Below are 23,628 nucleotides of genomic sequence, written 5' to 3'. Positions count from 1 at the left end.
TTCTAAATTAAAAGCAAGCCGGGGGGAGGAAGGGATGCTTTGCATGATATTTTTACTTTCTTTAGAGTGTCTGAATAAATGCCGTGATGTAGAGAGTTGGCTTTATGTTAACAGGCATTCAATTTGGCTTAATGGCAAGCTGCTTCCACAGTTTCCTGGTCACAGTTCTCATGAAAACACATGCTCTTATCCTTCGCATGGTGTGTTTTACATGCTTCTACTGCACCTCAGAAATTGAACGTCAAAAGTATATTTTTCTTCTAACCACTTCTGTGGCTTATTTGAAAGTACTCATGGTTTCAGTGAGTACCACAGACTTTTAACTGTGCTTTTCGCAGGTCTTCATATCCACAAAATATGAATGTGAAATTGTCCTTAATTTTTTATTTCCTTGTGGACAATTGTTGTTCTCCTTATTTGCATATATATGAATAAAATTGGGCACTTTAAATAAGTATCCACATAATTTCTGTAAGAAGGGAGTGGTAATCAGAATGCTCACAGTGTCATTACATAAAAGAGTTTAAGTAAGCATTTATTTGGAAAGGCTTACAGGTATAAACCACCCAAGTGTTTTCTGGAGTTTCAGCATCACCACATTAGATTTGTCTTTCAAATTCAACGGTCTGCTGAATTCTCGTTGAGAAACAAAAGCACTGCTTTATATTCACCATCATTTATATAATATTAGGGGACAAAAATGACTTGGAAACCATCTTTAATTGATGAAGTAACATGTAAGAAATAATGTGTTTCGTCTTAAGATCATATTACTTACAGCTACTGAGCAATCCTTTAACTGCATAGCTGAAGTTTTAAAATATATAATTATTTGATGAAGATTTTATTGCATTTCAAATCCATTGCAAGGCAATTATCAACTTGGAGAAATGCTGAAATGTGAACTATAAATATCACAAGCAACATCTGTTTAATATTGAAAAAATCTAATCTTTTTGGTATCTTGTGGCTTTCCTTTGTGCTTTTATAAGTAATAAAAAAAAAAAAAAGAGGAGTGTGTTGGTTAATTTTACTCTTGTAATACATGCTGATTTGTAAGGGAGCATTATAAAAGTCATTTGCTCTTTAATAATACATCTCTTCTCTCAATAGCCAGCTACTCCACCAAGCCAAGGGAGGCCTGATTCACCAGTTTATGCTAATTTACAAGAACTGAAAATATCTCAGTCTGCACTTCCACCACTACCTACAAGTGCTCCAGTCCAAATAAATGGGGAATGGGAAACCCATAAAGATACAACAGGACGCTGTTATTACTACAACAGAGGATCACAGGAACGAACCTGGAAACCTCCACGTTGGGCCCGAGATGCAAGCATTAATAAAGGGGATTCCCAGAGCCATGCAGATCATGAGGTAGTTTGTTCTGAGATCACAATGAGGTTGTAATGCATTTGAATACTGTTTTGTTATGGAACTTGATATCTCTGAATTTTGAGGTATCAAGGGCTGTCTTCATTTGTCTTTTCAGTCGTGTGGCTTCATGGGATGTAGTAACCATCAACCATTGACTTCAGTCAATTTTGTATATGAAAATGTGTACATGAAATGTGTACAAGATGGATCATGAGCCTGAGTACTAGTTGTGAAAGTACCTGGCAGTCCCTCATCAGGTGTTGCAGGTTTCGTTTTGAAAATAAAGGAGAACTTGAAACTAACAGGAATTTAAATGACAATGGAGTAAGGAAACCATTGCAGCTTTTCTGATGTGGAATATGTTCTCTTTGTCAGTGTATTCTGCACATTTCTGGGGTGATAAAGGGAGCGGGGGAAGGACAGGAAGTGAGGCAGTTTCTAGAAACTGGGAAGGGAGATGAAATATGAGGGGAGTTATCAGTATAAGTTAAATACACAGTAAAACAAAGGAAAGGTACGTGCAGGTGTTTGTTCCTGCTTGGTTAATGCTGTGGCAGTAAGTCTACATAGGAGAGTTTGGGAACTAAAACTAGACTTAGTGATGATTTATAGCACTTTCCATCAGCATCAAAAACACTGATGAAATTGAGGCTTCTATTCAATTCCATACATTTTTATCTAACTGTTTTCTTACAAGAAATGAATTTACACACTTATCAATGATTTCTTTTTGGGGCCTTGGATATCTGTAGAGAAAACTAGGGGGAAAGGCAATTAAAAGTAATACTTTGTTAGGGAAAATTGTGAACTTTGAGGAAATCATTTTCTTAATTCTGCGAATGATAACTGGATGTCCTAGAGAAGAAGAGACCATAAGTAACAGTGCTGGGAGGTGTGTCTAATCAAGTGTCTGGGTCTCATGGTGGCAAATGCTTGGGGAAGGCTGTAGAAACTTTTGACCTAGTTATGTTCCAGCTATAAAGGCTATTTTTTCTTGTAATGCAAATCATTCACTTTTTAGAGCTGTTTGCTGTTGTTAAGCTTTCCCACAGAAGTTATTTGCATTAAAAAATAGTTAAGGGTAATATTTGAGTAGCTAATGTGCTATGTGCAGCTGATTGGTAGGCAGACCCAAACAAGTGGTGTTAGTCTATCTCAATTTGCTGTGATTCAGATAAAGAAAAGGAATATTTGGAAGCTGAATATTACTGTTTAAATATGCTTAAAACAGTGTTCTTGTATTCAAACAGTATTGAGGTTAATCAGTATCAAGCTTGAAAGAAAAAGCAAACATATGTCAAGAAGTCTTCTATTTTCATATACCTTTTTCAGATACGAGGAAATCCACCTGAACCACACATGAGCTATCATGTTGTTTAGTTTTAAAATTTAATTGCATACTGCTCAGAAATTTTAGATTGCTAAGTGTCCTGTTATGGAAATCTGCCTCTGGGCCATTAGTGCCAGAAACGGGGTGGACAGGAAAAAGGAGCCCTCTCATTGCCATTGGGAATGGCCTTCTGAGCAGCAATGGTATTTGCAAGCATTTAAAGAGTCTTACCTTCTTGCCACTGGCTAGTGGCTGCAACAGGTAAACTGGCAAAACTCAGTTTGCCAGTCTCTGACAATTATCTGTTAATTTCACGCTTGGCTGTTCTTTTGCTAGGTACAATTTTGTTCTTCTGGAGTGATTTTCTGTGAAGAAATGACTGCTTTTATTTATCTATTTTTTGAGTAGTAACTCATGTAGCAACGTGTAACTGGTTTCCTAATGTCATCATTATTCCTTCTTCTCATGGGAGTACTTTCAAAAATTCTTTCCCCCACCATCTGCAGATGATTCCTGACTCAAACCTCTGTACCACCACTTCACCACGTAGTTGCATGTTCAGAAGCTGCTTTACTGCTTTGTTTTTACTGTTGTATCAGATAGCTCAGTTCATTCACTTGTTTATGATGTTTGAAGGCCAATCTGTACTAGCTTTACCAGTTCTATCCATCAAACAATCTTATCCATCTCAATTTCTTTTTTTGTAAGGTCTGTGGATGATATGTGCTTTGATTAATATAAACTTGTCTAGTTGAAAAATTTCAAATAGTGCAAGATTCTTTTGTAATTCATCCTTTATGGCTATGCTATTACTGGTTGGTTTTGAAGCCATTTTTTTCTTCTTTTCAGTCCTTCATTTGTGAGTGTTTCACAGTCCACTGTTTGTGTTCAGCATTTCATTTATGGTGTTGAATACTTTTGCCAAATACGTAAAGGTTGAGATACCAGGCTAAGCTACAGTAAAACGAGGTGACAGATTTGGTAGCTGTCTGCTTTAGATGTTTTTAGTTGATTGAGGTGGAATATGATTGGGGCTGTGACTCTTAAGTAGAAATATTAGGCTACAAGAAGTAGGAAGCATAGAGGCAGTACTGGAAAGGTGTTGGAAGAGGAACCGGAAGTCGTAGAGCGTGGTTTGTCCAGTGTTATTTTTAAAATGCCCATTTAAGCAACTTCAGCATTTGTTTTTATGCGTTAAAGAATGACTTTCGTTTGATAAACTTTGTAACAGCTCTGCAATTTCATTTAAGTTTATCAGCTAAAGTTAAACTCTTAGACAGTATGCTGATGGGATTAGCTGAGCCTTGGAGCATCAGAACTGTTGTTGTAAGTATGTTACAGACAGACATGTTAAGTCATTCTTACTGAGCAACAGGCTGGTTTCTATTCTCCTAGAAGAATATTTAGTTTTAATTTGTATGTTGCTTTCCTCAGCATCAGGAATTATTTGGAAGAAACATTATCTTGTTTGGCCATAATTTTTATTAAATATATATATATTTCCAAAGTCTGCTACTGTAAGTGCACTGACATTTCTCTAATCAGTATTAGAACATTAAAATATTATGTTAACTTAAATATGTGTACACACTACTGCTATGTTATAAAGCAATTATTCAAGAGGAGCCTGTAGCAGCATTTTCAACTTGTTAGTCTCAAGTCCAAGTGTAAAAATGTGACTGAAGACTTTTTGCCCCAATCAGTAGAAATTGGCAGTTCAGATTTTTGTGTTATAGGAGAGAAATGAGATTGTTTAATGCATAGTTTAAATGCTCACATTCTGTAGGCTGTAGGGGACATTTGCTTTATGAGTGACCAGAAGTGATCTATGGATTTTGCTGTGCTTAGTAGTCCATTTGTGTCAGCTTAGGGAGTTTCCCTCATGCATGTGGTGAGTTACCACAAGTTTTGATGTGTGTGCAAAACCTTTCTTCTATTTCATGCATCAAACTTGTTTCCATGTTATAATTCACTCTTACCTTTAGAAGATAATCTTGTAATTCTGTTAGCTGTGTCTTTAGCAGGTAAAAATGTCTTGCTTTTAAATTGTCACGTGCCAACACTAGAAGATAAAGACTGAAAATTGCTAACATTGTAGGATGCATCATACACATAGACAGATTCAGCTGAAGTTTCAAATTATCCTGAATGATCATTTGGTTTCCATGAACTATTTGGAAAGAGAACGAGGGAATTTAAGTATGAAAGCTGGGATGATGCCAGAAACACAAGGTGTAGTATGTCTTGTGGGTGTTCTGGAGCAATAGAGGTAATGAAAGCTAGCTTCCTTCATCATTCAGTAATACAAATTGGTGGGAATAAAATTTACATTGGCAACAGATTTAGAGTATTAATTAGGTTTGAATCTGTCATATGACACTGCTTGAATTTGAGTAGTCAGAATCTGGGTTAGTAAAGAAAAAGTATAAATTGTGTTCTGATTTTGTTTTAATTACCTAGCAATTATTGATTATTTATGAGCTCATTTTCTCATGTAAGGTATAAAAATGTGAACTTCCTGCTCTTATTATTATTCTCTTTCTAGCCAAATAATCTTTGATCTTTCAGATTTTAAAGCATTTTCATTCTCAAAACTGCCTTGTATGTTTCTGACTACTTGTAGCATCTTTCATCAGAAGAAAACGACCACAGTTCTTGTTACAGCCAGTCAGATAGTCAGTACGGTTCTCCTCCAAAGGGTTGGTCAGAAGAGTTGGATGAACATGGTCAAACCTTATATACCAATGACTATACTAATGAAAAGGTACTTTTTTCCTTCTTCTCATCACATGCTCTCTTCAGCTAATTCACTAATAGAAATGCAGATTTCATTTCTAGAAGTGAATAGCATTCCTTAGTGGTATCTACCTTTTTGTTTTTAAATATGCATGAAACTTTCTCAAATGAACTATTTTTTTTTTTTTTCCTCACGTATGTACTTCACCGTTCAGGGGAGGTTTTCTTATTTTCATTGGCGTCACATTATTTTAAATGAATATATAACGTGTATGTTTTTTCCCCACCTTCCATCCTCTTGGTTATGCTTCAGGAATGAACTTCATACCAATATAATGATGTTCTTATTATCTTTCAAGTGTTGTTCTTGTCTACAGATGTCTCCCGGATGGGATGGTTTCAAACTGAAAATTCTTCTTTTTCAGTTTCATCCTTTTTAAAAAGTTTTCAGTGCTGCTTTCAGATGTAGACAAACTTTGTACTTACACCATAGCTGTATCATAGATTTATGTTCTATTCTAATTACTGAATTGCTCCTGACAACTTAGCATGATTCTGGACGTATCCTAGAATTTTCTCCCATGAAGAAAAAATGACAATATTTGTTTATATTTGTAAAGCAGTCTATTTTTCTAGTTGTCCACTGAAGTTGTTTTGATTTCTTTGACTTTCAAGGAGTGTTTATTGTAGCATCACTTGTTCTCCACTTAACGTATGCAAGTGCTTTTAAAGAAGCTTTTAAATAGTTGAGTTTTATGTCAGTTATGCATTTTTGTCCTTCTCAGATCTGTTTCTGCTGAAAATCTATAGTGCATGCTCTGTTTTGGCAAATAGGTAAACGTTAAAAAAAAAAAATTACATTGGGATTGATAGAAAACAAACTTACTGGTGCATAATTTTGTGAAACCTACTTGACCTGAGGTGTGAGTTTTTCCATGTATATTACTGTTCAAAAGTCCTGTAGAATCTTGCTCTTTACAGTTCTGTTTGTTCTGCACCATTAGTTATAGTCACCATGGTTTTACCTCTTTGATTCTGGGAGTTGCTGTTAGAGGTTACAGAATCTGTATTATCATCTTAGACTGCAACTCATGCTCGTGTTGATGCTATAAAAATGGAGTTCAGGTTGTTTAGTAATCTCTTAAATTATCAACAGCTGCTAGATGAGCTACTTGAAATTTTGTAATCTTATGTATAAAATCCTTCCACAGATCTGGTGTAAAGATCATACCTCCTTAAAATGACATCATAATGATGATGAGTGAGATGTGTAATCTTCAAAACATCTGTTTATCACAATCTCTTAGTAGATTATATGAGTCATCAGGAATTCAGTATCTGTGTTACTGCAGGAGTTTTGCCTGAGGAGCTGCAGAAGGAAAAAGTGATAGTGAGCTGAATGCAGGAAGCTGAAAACTGATATGTTCTCACTACTGACTAAACTTAGTTAACGAAGGTTACTTTGCACACCCTGCTGAAGTGGATGGGACTTCATGACAAATTCACTTTAAATTCTAAATTATCAGAGTCTAGCTATGTTATGACCGTCACACTAATTACATCTCCTGTCATCACGCTTCTTTCTACAGTGGCTAAGACATGCAGATGAACAAGGTAGACCATACTACTACAGTGCTGATGGTTCCCGATCAGAATGGGAGTTACCAAAGGTGAGTGACCTGAAGAAGAAACTTTGGACTGTTGCCCTCCTCCCTAGGAGGTGTTCTATGAGGCCTTTAGTGGGAGTTAGACACAACAAGAGGACTTAGGGGTTTCGCTTCATTATTTCTGTCACTTTTGTGGAATTTCAAGTTGTGAAGAAGAAAAGCGCGCTGACAGACATAATAAAAATAGATGATGTAGCTATTCAAATAGCAAAAAAAGATGTGATGTCTTTGCAGAACCTAGCTTTTCGTGTAAGGCTGAGAAGTAATATCTGTGATTTATTTTCATGAAATAGAAAGCATTTTTAGGGGAAAAAAGGTAAATTTTCTAAGCTACAGAATATTCCTGAGAAATTGTACTTTCTTTGTAGTACACTCCAAAGAGCATTATTTTTGCCATGCATTATTTTGCCATGTACACTTGACGATTCTGATTTTATACACAGAATTAGTGAAAAACAGAAGGTTCTACAGTTTAAGGTGTCTTTGAGAATGACCTTTAAGAGTTTCAACTAAAGTATAAACTGGTACTTAATATTGGAGTGAAAAAAAAAATTATGGGAAATTGACAGATTTAGGTAGTCGGAGGATGTACCTAATAACATATAATTCTCATTTTCAGAACGCTTGTCATAATTATGTTTTTATATGTGCCTCTCTAGTGTTAGGATGTTTGTTCAGTCTTATGTATTAAGGTGATCATAATAAATATTCAGAGAATTGCATGCATAAGTATTCCAAAGAGTGTGTTCCTCAGCTATATTTCCCTAAAGCCTGTGTCCTTTCTACTTAGAAAGGAGCAGCCTTAATAGATAGTGCTTTTGGACAAGTATTTAAACTTAGGAATGTAGCTAAATGCTTGGCTCTTTTGGTAGATCAGCTGAAGAATTTGTGTTACTGAAGAGCTGAGTTATCTTTACGAATTCTCCAGTGTTGATCTGATGCGTTAAATATTTAACATTTTCTAATATCTATAATGAGTTGGTAACTATTGTTTTTGAAAGCTATTTAGCCATTGATTGGCTATTAGATTAAGTAGAAAAGTAAAAATCTGCTTCAAGAAGTTCTGGTGGAAACAATTGATAGATAGGTGTTTATAGTTTGAAGTAATTAAAGGCAATAATTTCTTTGGTGCTTTGTTCTTTGCCTCCTGCACAAAGTTGACAGTGAAGAAGTTGCTTTCTACTAAAATAGGTTGGCTTTGAACTAAGTAACTCATTAAGTTGGCTCTAATTCGGCTGTAAAAAGTTGCAAAGATAATCCAGAACTGTTGTGTGAGACATAAACACACAGAGAGGAGGTTTAGTGTGTTTGTAATGATATTCTAGTGGTTCTGTGTAAGCCTCTGAGGAGCCTGTCCCTCCTATTAGTAACCATGTACAGAACGATAGCTAGCCTCTCTTTTTGGTCTGATCTGTGGTCTGATCTGCTTTGCCTCTTGTTTATATCAAAATTATCAAATATTGCTGTTAGGAACTTTCCTTAAGTTATTTCTCTTCTGCTGACTAGACTCTATTATTAGTTCCTTACTGAGTGATCTTTGAAAGAGCTTTAGTGGCAGCAAATATATGATTAACAGAAGTATATTAGCAGTTTAGTTCTCAATTCACCGTCTTATGTATTGACAGAAATTCCTACCTATAGCTTTAATTAATATATTAAACATTTCAGCAAAATATTTAGCTTGTCTGCATCACTGTATCTGATGAACATACAGTGAAAATGTTACAAAGATGTGAGTAGTTGAGGCGTGATTGAAGATCAGTCTCCCGAAAAGCTTGCTGAGGCTGGTTCCAAAAGTGCTTTGGGACAAATGAACTGGAAACACAGTATAGACTGCAGAATGGCTTTGAAGAAAAATTATCTTTGTTGGAAACTCTCATGAATGCTTAGAGAAAAGACCATAGAAAGACTTCAGCCCTGCCACTCTTGTTTAAATGAAAATTAAGTTACTTGGAAAAAGATCTTTAAAAAGAAATTAGGTGGAGTCTACAGTAGTACTCAGTATCAGTTTTTTTTCCCTTGACATATTTAGATCTTGTGTTTCTATTCAAAATTAATTGCAAAATAAATGTATGGAATAGTATGGTTATGTGATGCTGTTAAAGATAATGCTTTTTATTTTAGATTATTCTTGGTAATCTGCACATTATTAGAACTAGAACCAAGATACAGTACTGAGATAGTACTGTAACATGAAAAAGTTCTGCTTTTATAGCACTGGCTGTAAATGTGAACATGCTCTGTATTAGTGCTTCAGTACTGTACGTGTATATAAAAACAAGTATCTGATGGTGTTAGGGGAGGAGGGTGAGTTACAACATAGATTACTTCAGACAGTCTTATAACAAGCCCTCCAGTCATATACATTTATGTAACATCTAGGAATAGCGGAATGCCTCTGGCTGAACTAACATCTGCATGGAGTAGCTTTGACAACTGCTGAAAAATTCTGTTAACACTTGTGATGAGCATACTTTTTGTACTTTTTGTACAAACTTTTTGTACAAAACTTTTTTGTCCAAACTTTTTGTAGAGGAACAGAAGAACACAATCATAATATAGCATGAGTTGAAAGGGACCCAACAAGGATCATCAAATGCAACTCGTGGGTCCGTACTACATAAAAGTTACCTACAAATCAAACCCAGTGTCTGTGAGCAGTGTCCAGATGCTCCTTGAACTCCAGCGCTCGGGGCCGTGCCCACAGCCCTGTGCAGCCCGTTCCGTGCCCACCGCCGTCTGGTGCAGAACCATTCCCTGAGCCCAGCTGCCCTCCCCTCACACAGCTCCATGCCGTTCCCTCAGCCCTGTCGCTGTCACACAGAGCAGAGCTCAGCGCTGCCCTCCGCTCCCTGTGAGGAGCTGCAGCCGCCATCAGGCCTCCCCTCAGCTCCTCTGCTCTGGGCTGAGCACAGCCAGGCACCTCAGCCACTGAAGTCATACGTGTTGCCTTCTTCACTGTTCTACATCTTCACAGCCCTCCTGTAGACAATTACTTTATAATAGTTTTAAGTCCTTCTGATGTTGTGGTGGCCAAACTACACACAGTGCTCAAGGTGAGGCGGCTGAGCAGAGCAGGACAGTCCCTTCTCTCACCACACCCAGGTGATGCACACCCCAGACTTTTCCTATTTTCTGCCCTATGTTCACTGACAGCTGAATTATTATTTGAAGTGGATACTAGTCTTTACTTACAACTTGTAATACATCTTTCAGAAGACTTTCCCTTTCCTCTTGTGGATTCTGCTACATTCAATTGTTTGTTCTTGCAGATTATTAAAAACAAACAAACAAAAATCAAAAAATCAAACAACCCACTGGGATAGAAGGTGAAGCAAAGAACATCCAGGGCAGTCAAGTCAGTAGAGCGGGTGCAGAGGGGTTTTGGATCACTTCTGCTCCAACGGGAGCTGTCTTCTGCAGCAGCCTCCTGCCCTGCACTGTTCCTTCAGTGCAGCCGGGGCCTCAAACACTGCTGCTGTACAGATGTAACATGAGGAGCCTCCAGGGAGAGAAAGCAAGGTGTGGGCAGGGTCCTTTACAGGCAGTGAAGAAATGTTTTATTTCTATTTATGTAAAGTGAAAAAAGCATTTTTTTTTTTAATTCATAAGAAATAGCAAAACATTTGCATTGATGTTAGTTCAGTCACAGAAGTGAAAAGTTTATTCAAAGCCAAAGACAGTTGCAGCACTGGAGAAATCCTTTTGTTGTGAAGCAATCATTCAAAGAACAAAAATAATTTCAGACTGTTTACTGAGAAAACTGCAAATAATATAGTGGAGTAGATAAGGTGATAAAGGATAATGGGACGTCAGAATATTCTTATATGTTCCTGTTTTAATCCCTGACCTGCTTTTAACGTTGGGTCTTTACCAAATTTCACTGTCAGCTGCTTCCCACCCTCTTCTCCCTTCACCCTCCCAATTCCTTGTCTTTGACTGTGTCTGTTATTAGTGCAAACAAAGAGGAATCTTTGTTCTCTGTCTTGAAGCTGACAGATCTGTGTCATCTCCCAAAGAATGAGGACAACTGCTACAAATAGCTTGGAGGTGTTGCATTTATTTCAGTCACAATTAGGCTAGGACAGAGCCTTGAGCCATGCTCCATTATCGGGTTAAAATTAAATATAAGTTATTCAGCCAGTTGAGAGGGTTAGAAAAATTTACTGTGAGGCAAAGAAAGCTTTCAAGTAGGTAGTGAAAGCACTGAATGACTTCAACAATGAAAATAACCCTGTGTTACCTAAATCAATATCAGCAGTGTCTTCACCCTGTACCAAGAACCAGTGTAACAAGGAGTCAGGGTTACTTGGTGTATGCAGTAGGAGTATGAACAGTTTGTTGTCCTCACTTGCTGATAAGAGGAACTGGCCGTGAAATGAGGATCAAGCTGGGAGTGCTAGGGAGGGGTAACTGAGTGGGACAAGCTGGAGTTCTGGGGACATTTTTTCAAAGAGCAGTAGTGTGCATTTGGAGTGCCGTGCTGCATTATTAGAAGTTTCAGAATTAGGAAAATGATAGCAACTTTTTAAGGTGTGATGCTAGGGCATGTGGTGTCATAGGATGACTTCTCTACGGCCCTTACCTAGCCTCAGTCTTCAAGGTGACACCGAAGATGTAAAGAGGAATCTAACTGCATCACTGGCACCCTGGCTGCTTCTCTCTAGCCAGTAGCATCTATCCATTGTAGTTCATGGTTAGTTCGCTTGGAGAATCCAGAGTCCAAAGCAGTATCTGTATCTCACTGTAACTCTTTTTAGAAATCACAAATATCACAAATCACTCCCTTTGTTTTAGAAGCAGAAGCTTGTCTTGAGCCCAGAAATACTTAGCTTTCTCTTTTTTTCTCTGGTAGTTTATTCTGCTGTTCACAGGGAGGAAAATATACCCGACAATGAGCATTTGACTGAAAATAGTTTACTTGACACTTATGTTGTGAGAAAATGTGAGAGAGATGTCAAATGTTCTTTTTAAGGACTTTGTCAGTTTATTAACACTGCTTGTATCACCAGCACAAAGTACTGAAGCTGCTAAGATGCACAGCGCAGTGTTCCTGAAACGTTAGCTGTTAGTTCTATATATTGTTGCTTTCTTGTGCAGTATATTTTGTAAAACTGGAGAGTCAGCCTTGCCTTACAGGCCCTTCTTCCTTTGGGATGGAGTTACCTGCTGGTAAACAGACTCCCAGTGGTTCATGATGGTATCAAAGGCACCTTTTAAGTATAGATCACCTGTAAATAGACTGTGACTATATTCTAGCTCTTAAGGTAGATTTTAATTCAAGATACTTTAAAGTCTTTGTGGTTACAGCTTGAGTTCTTCAAAATACTCAAATGGAAAGTGCGTGGAAGGTTTCCATAACTAATATTCATTAATGTCACTGAAGTATATATACGTGTGTGTATATGTAAAATAAACAGTTCACTTCATAGCGAAAACATATTTGAACTGTTGTGAGGAACACTGTAGCAGTCTTCTGCTGTTTAGGCATAGTATAGTTGAAACTTGCTTAGGTTTTAGTTGTAATGTCAGTAGTTTTGCTGTATATTGCTTAGACTGCTGTCACAGTTTGCTTGGTAGGAGTGTCTGGATGGATATTTGTATTACAAGAAAGTAAGCTGCCATTAGATTTCTTGCAGCATGAATGGTGGTTCGTCTTTGATTTAACACAGGAACAAACTAAAAGTTACTTCAACCTCAACCTCACTGTAAGGTAGCAGTTGACGTATGAATGTAAATGTGCTGAAACCAATATGAAGTCAGTGCAGTCTCAAATGCGAATCTCTACGGTGCCAACCAGCACACCTCTGTTTGTACATGATGTACTGAATTTTCTTCACCGCACTGCAACATTTATTCAACTGGGAGTACTTTAACACTTCACTGCATGTTGAAATAATTTAAATGCTTCTTAGTATCTGTTGACTTATTGGAACATGAACTCCATTCCTTTTAAAATACAGAGCTTCTATCTTGGTCTCTGCCATGGTGGTAGTAGTAGTTATTTTAGCACTAACTTTAACTTAATTCTTATTTATCTTGAATTTGGAATTTATGTTACTGAGCTTTAGTTTCACTGTACTTTGTCAGTATGTGTTATCATCTTTGAAGACCTGAGGCTCTGAGTTTATTGGTAGCAATTGGAGCAATTGGAGGCTCTGAGTAAATTGGTAGCAAAACTGTAGAATTCAGTGTCATGTCAAGGATAGTTTTTGCCTTTTTTCAGTAAAATGAGTATTTGACTTTCCTGTGCTACATTTGAATTCTAGTCCATTATGTGTCACGCTTATTTCCTTCTGTTTCTGTGTATAGGTTTCAGTCTTCTAACGCTGAATAGAGAGAATGAGATTGTTACTGACTGTAAAAAGCAAACAAATCTTTTGTCTTTTCTTGTTTGTTCTTTCAATGTGAAAGTTTGCTTGAAATATTTTTATAGTTCTTTATAATGTGATGATTTTAAATGGCTCTGCTACTTATATGTATGTTGTGAAGCCGAATGGAAGTTAAATGCTGGATCTTTCTCATGGCCTTTATATTTTCTCAACCTGTTCATCCCTGAATGCTGTTGAGTTTATCAGAACATAGAACTTGTGTCTCCCTTGCTCTTAATGCTCTGCCAAGTCTTAAAATTATTTCCTGCTAAATACTTGTTTTCTGCACTTAGATGTGTTGCACAATAACAAGTTCCCTTAGCAATAGTTGATGTAGGTATTTCTGAAAAAGGAAGTCCTCACCTCACTTCTTGGTATCTACTCTCTTAAGCATAGGAACCCTTGGGGCCAAATAGAATCATATTCAGTTAAACACTCTTAATCTGCATGGCTTATTGTAGAATAGCAGGGTTATCCTTGTCTTATGTCACGACAGGTGTTTTTTACTGTCAGTGCAATATGAAGACTTGAATGTTTAAATCATATGTTTATTCTAATGCCATACTAGTTCTTGATATGGCAGTTGCTTGCAGAAAGCTTTTGTCCAGGAAATCAAACATCTATCTGTCGAGAGGACTACAGTAGACAGGATGGTTCTGAAAACTAAGAGCTAAATTTAGAAAAGGCTATTTTCACACACCTGGATGAAATCAGGAATCTGAAAGTTTGTACTGTGAAGATGCAGGCCTTTTTTGTGTGAATTAGAGCCTACTTATAGTTTGATTTTTCTTTTCTTTAGTATAATGCTTCACCACAGCAGCAAAGAGATATAATAAAGAGTAGGAGTCTGGACAGGAGGCTACAAGAACCGATAGTTTTAACAAAATGGAGACACAGCACAATTGTGTTGGACACCAACGATAAGGTAGGAGCAAGTTAAACAGCATGCTGCAATGTGAACTGTTTTCGATTTGTGAAGTATTGAAAAGAAACTGCCATGTATGAATTCCTGAAATCTCGTTTTATGTTTTGCATCACTGTTTGATAACATTCAGAGAATCCAAGGACTGCTTGATAATTTTGCTGTTGTTTCTTTGTCAGTGGCGGCCTTATTCTTGTTAGCCTTGAAATAACTCATGTTAATTCAGAGTTTGATGTTTATAGTCATTTTACTTATAATTGGGAATTTCCTGTAATTCAGCTCAGGCTTTGGAAAGGTTTTAAATTCAAGAATTGTGAATGTGGGCAAGGTTCCCATGTAAGGTATATTGATATTTCATGCCTGAATATTCTAGTTGTAGGAGACGCTAAGCAAGAATTCCCTTTAAACATGGCAGATGAGTAGCTGAAGTATTCATAGGGTTGAAATAAAACTTTTGCTTACTAAACCAAAAATTCTAAATTAGAGATACAAATAGTGGTGTTATGTAGTGAGCTAATCCCTATAATGACAGTTCTGCTGATCTCCTCTGTAATATGCAAAGAGAAGTTGTGCTTGATTACAGCAGGGCTGTAATGTTGTTTAAGGGCAGAGCACAGTACTGAAAGTGCTAAAATGCTTGGTTTTATTTCGCGTCCGGAGCTGAGCTGGGAGTTTAGTCAGGACAGAGCTGAGTCAGTAATAACAGAAGCTGTTTTCTGTTCATTCTCTGTGGCATGTTCTTGGTAATCTGTTGGGGGCTGTCAACTAATAGATGTTTGAGCCAGCATGGGGACAGAGCCTCTCCGTTGTTATTCCTCTGCCTGTGTCTTTTTTGTCTGATTTCTATCATAGCCATTTCTACTTGCACTGTGCCATTCTGCCAGTGCATGTGGAGAGCTCATGTAAGCAGAGAGGAACTGAAATTGGTGTTGTAAGGGTAACGAATGGCTTGCTGATTTTTGGAACTTCACAGCAGTCTGACCCGAGATTCATGGAAACAGAAATGCATCTTAATGCTGAAGTGTTAGCATAGGCTACTGACAATAAGATGCCAACAAACTGGCTTGTAAACTTCTGTTCTGTAAAAATACATGGAGAAGTGAAATGACATCAGTGTATTTCTGGGAGTATGGAGAATGACCAGTAAGTGTGCAATTACACATGCCCGTGTCAAAGACAAGTGGACAAAACACAGTAGTAGTAATGAAAATGGATCTACTGCTCAGAATGTTACGTGCCTGACATGTTACTTCTGGAATATCCCAGTAGTTTGTGTTGGAATGGAGTGTTGTGGAAAAGGAAGCAAGTGAGTTACCATGAGTTGACTTAGTTCTTCAGAATAGAATTTATTGAATTTGATTTTAAGTGTTGAAGCTGTCAGTTTGGAATGTCATATGTAGTGCAGAGGACCCAGGGATCGTGCTTGGCTGACAATGGCGCACTCTGCATCTAGATGCATCAGTTTAGCTTTAGCAATTCCAAGGTTTCTTTGCCCTTCTTCATCCTTCCTGTTCCTCTTAAGCATCTTTATGTATCAAATGTGTTGTCACCTGTGTTTGAATGGCCAGATGGAGTTGTGCAAAATCAAAGCTGGAGGGAGTCCTCTAGCTTCATGTAAAGTTTACATTTCACAGTATAAACACTTCTGTTGGCAATAAAGTAAAAAATTTGGCCATACTTTTAAAGGAAGATTTTTTTTTTACAGGATTTAAATTTGCTTTGCGCTGGCTTCTATGTAGCTCAGTGTCAAATGAAGATGCTCATGTAAAGCATCGATTAGGTGGAGCTGCTTACTTCAAAGACCCAATAGTCTAGTACCAAGACCTTAAGCCCAGTGAAACAAATGTGCAACTGTACAAATGTCTAGTGTAGTAACCAGGAGAAATTGTGTATAAGCCGCATCTGTGAAGTCTTAAGTCAGTAGCTTAGTTAATTCTAACAGCTTTAAAATAAGCAGTCATCATGCATTTGTTACTGATAAGGTTTCTGTATGTAACTTAATGTAAAGCACAATGCTCATGCTTCAAGAAAATTAAAAATGTACCATGAGTGTTTTGTGGAAGGACAGGGAGGCCGTTCATTTGTTTAGTGCATCGATGCATCCGTGTTGTTATCAGTGGTAGACACGTTGTTACATGTGTTGCTTAGAGGCAGTCTGTGATAAAGGATTAGTTAATGACCATGTGTATTAGTTGTCTTCTTCCAGAGCTGCTTAGTGGTGAGAACTATGGAGTGAAATAAATATGAAAACAGCAACTGGTTTTCAGATGGGTGGTTTCACCAACCATCTGGGGAGGTGGGGGAGAAATGCATGAGAAGTAACAGAGACCAAATGCTGTTTTTCTTCTGTTTGAAATTCTTACCAGATTTTTATGGGGTCAGTACTTCAGAGGAAACTCATGTGCCTTTTTGGTTCCAGCATTTTTTCTGGTTTTCAGACATTTTCTTTTGCTCCATCATCAATGTCTAGTTTAGAAGAACAGTGTGAATCTCTAGAAAGTTTTGGTCATTTACTATAAGGAAATCAACTGCCAGGACTCGCAGAAATTAATAGAGCTGGTATAAACTTTTCTGTATGTACAGCTATTTTTTATGCTGGTCTTAAATTTATTGTCTGCACAGAAGCATAGGCTGTTCTTCAAATTTCGTTTTCCACGTGGTGCCTTGTAATTTGTTTGTATTTCAAACGTGCTTCATAATGTGATTGCAGTCATACAAAGAAATCTGCTCCTTAATATGGATGAAAGCTTTGCTTTAAGCTGATAAAGTATGTATTAACTTTTTTTTTTTTCAAATGGGTACATGCTTAATAATCTGGTTTGATTGGGCCGTAAGTATTGTAAGAACACTGTTTAGTTAAGCAGGTTTATAATACAAGTATTTCAGAATATCATGAATGCTCAGAACAACCTATTTTTGTGAGAGCGGGGGGGAAATTGGAAAGTGTGCCTTTAGGGGTGAAAAAGGTTTTATTTTTTAATTAAAAAAAAATTGTGAGAAAGAATAATTTATACTAATTATTTAAATTCTATAGGAATCATCAAGCTCTTCTAAGGCCAGTTTTCCTGAAAATGAGTCCTCTCCTTCTTCACCGAAGCATCAAGCCACAGTCAGTATGGAAATTGTTTAAATAAGTAGATGTTGTGGAAATGTGCTATTTGTGATTAGAAAATTGCTTGTTATTGGGAGAAAAGAATGGGATAGAACTAATGACACTATACAAAGAGTGTATTGCATCCAACTGGGCTTTCAAAAAAAAAGAATATTTGACTTAAAAACAGCTTTGTGAGAGTGGTGGATGTGTAGCTTAGTTGTGTCAAATTATGTAGGATTGACTTTTTCCTCCAAGTCATGACTTCATACCTAGCAACCTGGTAGTTACAAGCAGAAATAAACTTTCTGTATCCACTGTGTTTATCACTGTCATCGGTCACTAATAGCTCATATGATGTGATGCCTTCATTTTTCACTTGTGTTTTCACCTGTTGAAAACTTGTAGTAATCTTGAGAGCCTTATATAAATAAGCCTTGTCTTTTTGCTTTCATAGAATAACGGGAAGAAAACTTCAACTTGCTAAAGACTTGTTATGAATGCTAAACAGATTTTTTTTTTTGCCTCAGTTGAAGTTTTAAATGTGAACACTTGTTTGATCTTGAGATGTTAGATTTTGTAGCAGAACTTGCTACTGCTTTTAAACAATAGGAGAAAAGAAGTCTGCTCTCTTTAGCTGTCTCTGGAACTTAATATTACAAAAAAAAGTTGTATTTTTGTGTTTTGTTATTTAGACTTCTCTTCCCCCCAGTTAAATATTACCATAATTTTCTCCTTAGTACCCTCTAGTGTTGCTGTTAAGTAAGGCATGATGATATGCTTTCCAAGTAGGTTTTTTTTTTCTTTTTTGGAACATTCATAACGGTTCCCTGTGCAATTTTTTAATACCGCAGAATATTGGAGAAAGTGAGCATGGGTTACCCAGGCAGTGAGGTCCTATTTTTGGAAAATAATATATATTTTCACTGGCTTGGGAAGGCCCTCTGGCTCAGTAGAGATATTAGATTAAGACGAGCAATTACTAATGGACCAGAACAGCATGAATCACCAGATAAATGCTATCTTTGAAAACACATCTCTTGTGTTTAATGCAAACCACATAAAACACGCAAATAAAAATCTGTAAGATTCATGAAATACAGCTCTGTGTCTCTGATAAAGACGGTGTCAGAGTCGAGTTTTCCTCTTCTATTCTGTATTCTGTGATTATTCCGTGGTCTGCTTAAATTTGAGATGTTCTCTCTAACATTCTCCTCTAAATATCTTGTATTTTCAGTGGATCTAAAATTGAGGATGTTTTTGTTATGATAAAGCTAATTTAGATCTTTTCCCTAATTGATTATTTCAACTAATAAATTACGTCTCAATAGTGCAGTAGTGCAATAGAATAGTGCAAATTGACTATTTCCTTTTTATCCTGTGCTATTTTTTAAAAATATGCCTTATTTTTCTTATTCTTGCACAGAAACTAGAAATATTCACTCCTTTGTAACTTAAACATACCCTTCTAGTTCATTGTTATTCTTTTTTTGCTTTTCACTGCTTGATCTCCAAAGTTGTACAGTGGCACACAAATTAAATGATTTTCATCCACAGTGTATAATTAAGTAGCTTAAAATCCTAATCTTTCTCTTGGGGCTAGGAAAAAATAGGACATGGAATGTTTTGCTCATCTGTTTGAAAACTAATTTATTAGTATTTTTATGCAGTTCAGGAATGATTTATTTAAAATATACAGTTAACTTGAGTTGGAAGAATTCTGTTGAAGAATTTAGGTTGTTTGTCAGATATCTCCTTTTTTTAGTGGCAGACACAAACACAAAATTACTATTATACAAATCAATATATCCTTGCTTAAAATTTCTGCTGTGTTGTACCACAAAAGTTTTAAGTTTTTTTTTTTTTTTTTTCTTTTAAAGAACCGAGGCCCTGTAGAAGGAAAGCATTATACCTTCTTAGTGGTAACTAGTATACTGGAATATTTTCTCATGAAAAATCTTGATTTTACTGATGCTGCTTGTTTAAATATACTTACAGCAGTTTCTTGAAGTTACAACACTGGCAAAGATGGCTTATTGCCAGATACTGATAGTTCGAGGGGATTGAATTCAGTGATGTGATGGCAGTAAAAGCAAATTTTCTTTTTAATTTGTCTTATTCCATCTTGCAGGGTCAAGAGAAGTATGGATTATTGAATGTGACAAAACTTACAGAAAATGGGAAGAAAGTTCGGTAGGTCCTTCTACTTTTAGAAGTACGTGTACATACGAGCGGGCAAGAGATTCCATATTTATCAATGCTACTCTACCTGTATGTGATGAATGGCCTCATTTGTAGTTTCCTTTTTTTGCTTCGGGGTGGGGACCTGCGTTATAAATCCTAATGTAAAACCAGCTAATACTGTCTAACCTAATTCCAGTGTTTGCAGAGTCAGTACCAAATAGTGTCTAAATGTGGATTTTCCTCAGATTTAATTTAGGTTTACTTTTTTACCTGTAATTTTTTGAAAGGGATTTTCTTAGGTCTACTATTGTATGTGTCTATATCAACATTCCCAAATTTCTGAAACATGAAGCATTATTTCTTTTTTAAGGATTAAATTGCTAGCACACAACTGATTTTTTCCAGAGACCCTCTGACCTGGTCCAGGGCCAGGTGGGCAGCAGGTCTGATCTCCATCTTGGTTCCCCAGAGCTGCTTCTAAGAGCCCAGTAGGAAGAGGTAGATGGTGGCTCATACAAGCTGCTGCTGGTGCGGTATACCCTCATCACTTAGGGCAAATCTGTTTGGAATCACTGATCTGGATTATTGGGCTGCTTTACCAGAATACTGCAATGTGACCCTCCTGTCACTTTGAGAGCTGTTCAATAATAATTAATGTTTAGACAGTGGGAATGGATTGTTAGAGCTTGTAAAGCTTTCTATTTTATTTTATTTTTAACCTCTGGGCAGATATTTAGGCACAAAAATTGTCAGACAGCTAAAGAACTGATTTGTTCCTTTCCTGTATTTTTTTGGATGTGTAACAAATATTTTGTTGCTGGTGTTAATGAGCTTACTGCATAAAAGTGGGGCACGTACATCCCAATAAGATGTGATCAGTCAATTTCAGAATTATGAAGTGCTTTGGCATAATCTCCTTAGTACACAGTAGGCTGAGCATTCCAGATTAGCCCTTTTGAAATTATAATTATATGGCATTCCTTCTGGTGAGCTGCTCCCACTACTAATTAGGTTTGTTTGATTTAGATTTTGATGGTCAGGCTGGGACAATTAACATATGTTCACTTCTGCAAATATGCAAGCAATTAAGACTTACTGATGGCACTGATGACAATATATATGGTTAAGTATATTAACATGCAAGTCAGCTGGGCAGCAGTGACACACAGCTTTAGTATCTGCTTTTAAAGTCAATTTATTATGTTTTGTTTACAAATATTTACAGAAAGAATTGGATGTCATCCTGGGCGGTATTACAAGGTTCATCACTGCTGTTCACTAAAACCCAAGGAAGTGGAACTGGCTGGGTAAGCTCTGCAACAAGGCCTCACCTTCTTTTAAGTGTTGATATCATAAAGCACAACAAATTACAGCCCTGTTGTTTATTGGTCTTAAATACCAAGATGTATGCACAATTTAAAAAAAAAAATAAATTGTCTTACTGTTTAGTGATAACTTTGAACTTTTATTTTATAACCATACAATGTGTGATAAGTATTTGCATCTATTTTGAAAGAAAAATTTCTCACTGGAGACAATGACAATGATTCTTCAATATTGATATCATTTCTACTTTAATAACATTGTAGTTAAATTGGCTATAATCCTGCTACATTCCTACATGAGTCAATATAAGAATGGTTCGTTACCTGTGGCTTTCTTACTTACTTTGGAAGTCTGATATTAAAAATAAATGTAGATCTCTTATAATAGCTAAGGGGAGGTCATACAAAGTTATTCCAGGATGTTGTCACACTGATAACAACAAAATTGCATCTTGCCCAACAAAATTTCTTCTTACTGATGTAAGCTATGCTGCTGTGCTTTGCTGATTTTTCTGCTTGGCTCACTTTCTGCTGCTACAGTTTTTTGGGCAGCGAATTGATACTGACTGTTCTTTTCCAAAGCTCTGAGTTTGGTTTTTTTTTGCCATTTTGTTGCTGCAGAAGGGGTGGTTGCACAAAAGTGGATAAAACTTGCTTGAAAAAAAACCACTGGGAGTAGCAGGGAATGGAAATGGTGAAGTTGGACAAGGTGGTCAAACAGGTGGAAAACAGTAGGGAAGGAAAAAATAATAAGGATTAGAAGCATGAGATAAGTTGAACTGCACTGTTTGTTGTAGAAAGTGGACTTTGTAACTTAAGGAGATCTGCCCATACTGAGTGTGGGAAGAGGAAGAGGGTATGATGCACGTCAGAGGGTCAAGCGCAGAAAAATGAACAGAAGCATGTACACCTGAAAGTTGCTGACCTTCCCACCTGCAAATGTTGGGATGCTGGGTAAATATAGTTAGTATTATTTGCAAGTGAGAGAAATAATATAAAAAAAAATCAAAAAAATCTGTGAACTACTTTTTCATACATTATCTTCACTGACAAAATATATTGAAGAAATATTAGAGAATCTTAAAAGGTGAGTTCCAAAGCAGGAAGTGTTAGGATTTGGAAAGCTTTAAAACTTGGTCTTGTCTTCTTTCATACCCTTTAGTCACTGTCTATTGTTCAGTCAAGTCCATTTTCATCATCCTACTTCATGAACTGGAAAATTCCCAGCCATTCAGGATGAGGTTTGATATTTGGTTTGATATGTGGTCTCAAAGAGTACTATTATTTTTTTATTCTAAAAAATTTTTAATGCTCTTAATCCAAATTTAACAATTGATTGAGAAAAAGCAAAACAAAAATATGCAGCATACTAATTTTAACTATGTTTATTATATCACTGTTCCTGATTGTATGATACAGTTATAAATGAATAAATGTATGCCAGACTGAATGATCTGCTTAAAAAAATAATAATAATAATAGTCGTGTAATATAGTGATAATAGTTGTGTAATATAATAATAATAATACTCTGCTTGGCTGGGGAGACCAGTGTTAGCTGTGTTACAGCTTTCAAATAGTCCTTTAGTGGAAAAAAGAAGTTACCAATTCTTTTGATAATTTAAGTGCAGCGAAAGTATTGTGATCACTAATATATATATAGTAAGAGTATTTCTGCATCAAACAGTTAAATACTGACAGTATGCAGAACTTTATTCTGTTGGTACTATTCATATTTATAATTAAATTGAGAATGTCAAGGGAGAGCATCAACTGTGTGCATGTTTGCATTTGGCTTACTCAGCACATGCTCTTTTTGATCTTTGTGCACAAGATTGTTTGGGGGGACATTAAAAATTGCACCTCTCTTGTCAGAAACTTTGATCTTTATCAGTGTTTTAATTGAGTAAAGTCAAGTCTGTGTGACATGAGAGAATAATTTCCTCTTTGCTTCTTCATCTAGCAGAAGATGATTTTTTAGCTGTGTCTAATAATTGATGTAACCATATCATTTTTTTGTGCATTGTTTTGTGACTTCATCACTTTTCTTCCTTTTCTCGTCAAGTCATTTTGCCAAGGGCTCTCAATCCCTGAGCTCTTGCTCTCGCTGCTTTCTTCTTGGAAAAATGCTCTCAGTCGTCGACCTGCTGTCACCTATGTAAACTCTGCCCAAGTTTCAGCTCTCAGTGTATGTGTTCTTGTTGCATGCCTCTTGTCGCTCTAAGGCCATTTGCCACTAATCTTGAAAGTAAATTTAAACATTCCAAAAGTTCAGTTTTATCACTTCAGATAACACCTTATGTATCCTGTTTGCTATTTTTCAAAGTGTTTTGTTTTTTTTTAAAGATAAAAATTAACAAAAGTGTATTGTAATAATGCTGTAGTTGTTTTAATGGAACAAAGATCAACTATTATCATCAGCGCCTGAATTCTAATCCCAGATTTGCCTAACGTTTGAACCACCAGCGTCTTAACTAATAAACAGCATGATGTGGTCACGTTTTGTTTCTTTTTAACAGGTACTATGTCTAATTCTTTCTAACAGAACTAATTCAGACTGTTTTTAAGGCTCCTGTGGTGCCTTTGATACATCAATGTTCATGATATTGGTTAATGTCAGCTATGA

At 36.5% G+C, this 23,628-nt stretch overlaps 1 protein-coding gene across 3 annotated transcripts in view; it reads left to right on the top strand.

Annotated features, from left to right (window-relative positions):
- ARHGAP12 (Rho GTPase activating protein 12) overlaps window positions 1-23,628 on the top strand; it is a gene marked incomplete at both ends in the record, with an annotated part of 61,719 nt that overhangs the window by 23,991 nt on the left and 14,100 nt on the right. The window contains 7 exons of one of the 3 annotated variants that reach the window (XM_079538458.1): window positions 1,114-1,377; window positions 5,331-5,471; window positions 7,033-7,113; window positions 14,281-14,406; window positions 17,438-17,512; window positions 19,626-19,687; window positions 20,904-20,985. In XM_079538458.1, the coding sequence (XP_079394584.1) occupies window positions 1,114-1,377; window positions 5,331-5,471; window positions 7,033-7,113; window positions 14,281-14,406; window positions 17,438-17,512; window positions 19,626-19,687; window positions 20,904-20,985 (831 nt within the window). Of the gene's footprint in view, window positions 1-1,113; window positions 1,378-5,330; window positions 5,472-7,032; window positions 7,114-14,280; window positions 14,407-17,437; window positions 17,528-19,625; window positions 19,688-20,903; window positions 20,986-23,628 lie in introns of all 3 variants that reach the window. The other 2 variants (XM_079538457.1, XM_079538459.1) reach the window with 2 other exon arrangements.

This window comes from Tetrao urogallus, assembly GCF_951394365.1.
Source record: "Tetrao urogallus genome assembly, chromosome: 7".
NCBI classification, from domain to species: Eukaryota; Metazoa; Chordata; class Aves; order Galliformes; family Phasianidae; genus Tetrao; species Tetrao urogallus.
This window is presented reverse-complemented; position numbering and strand designations above follow the sequence as displayed.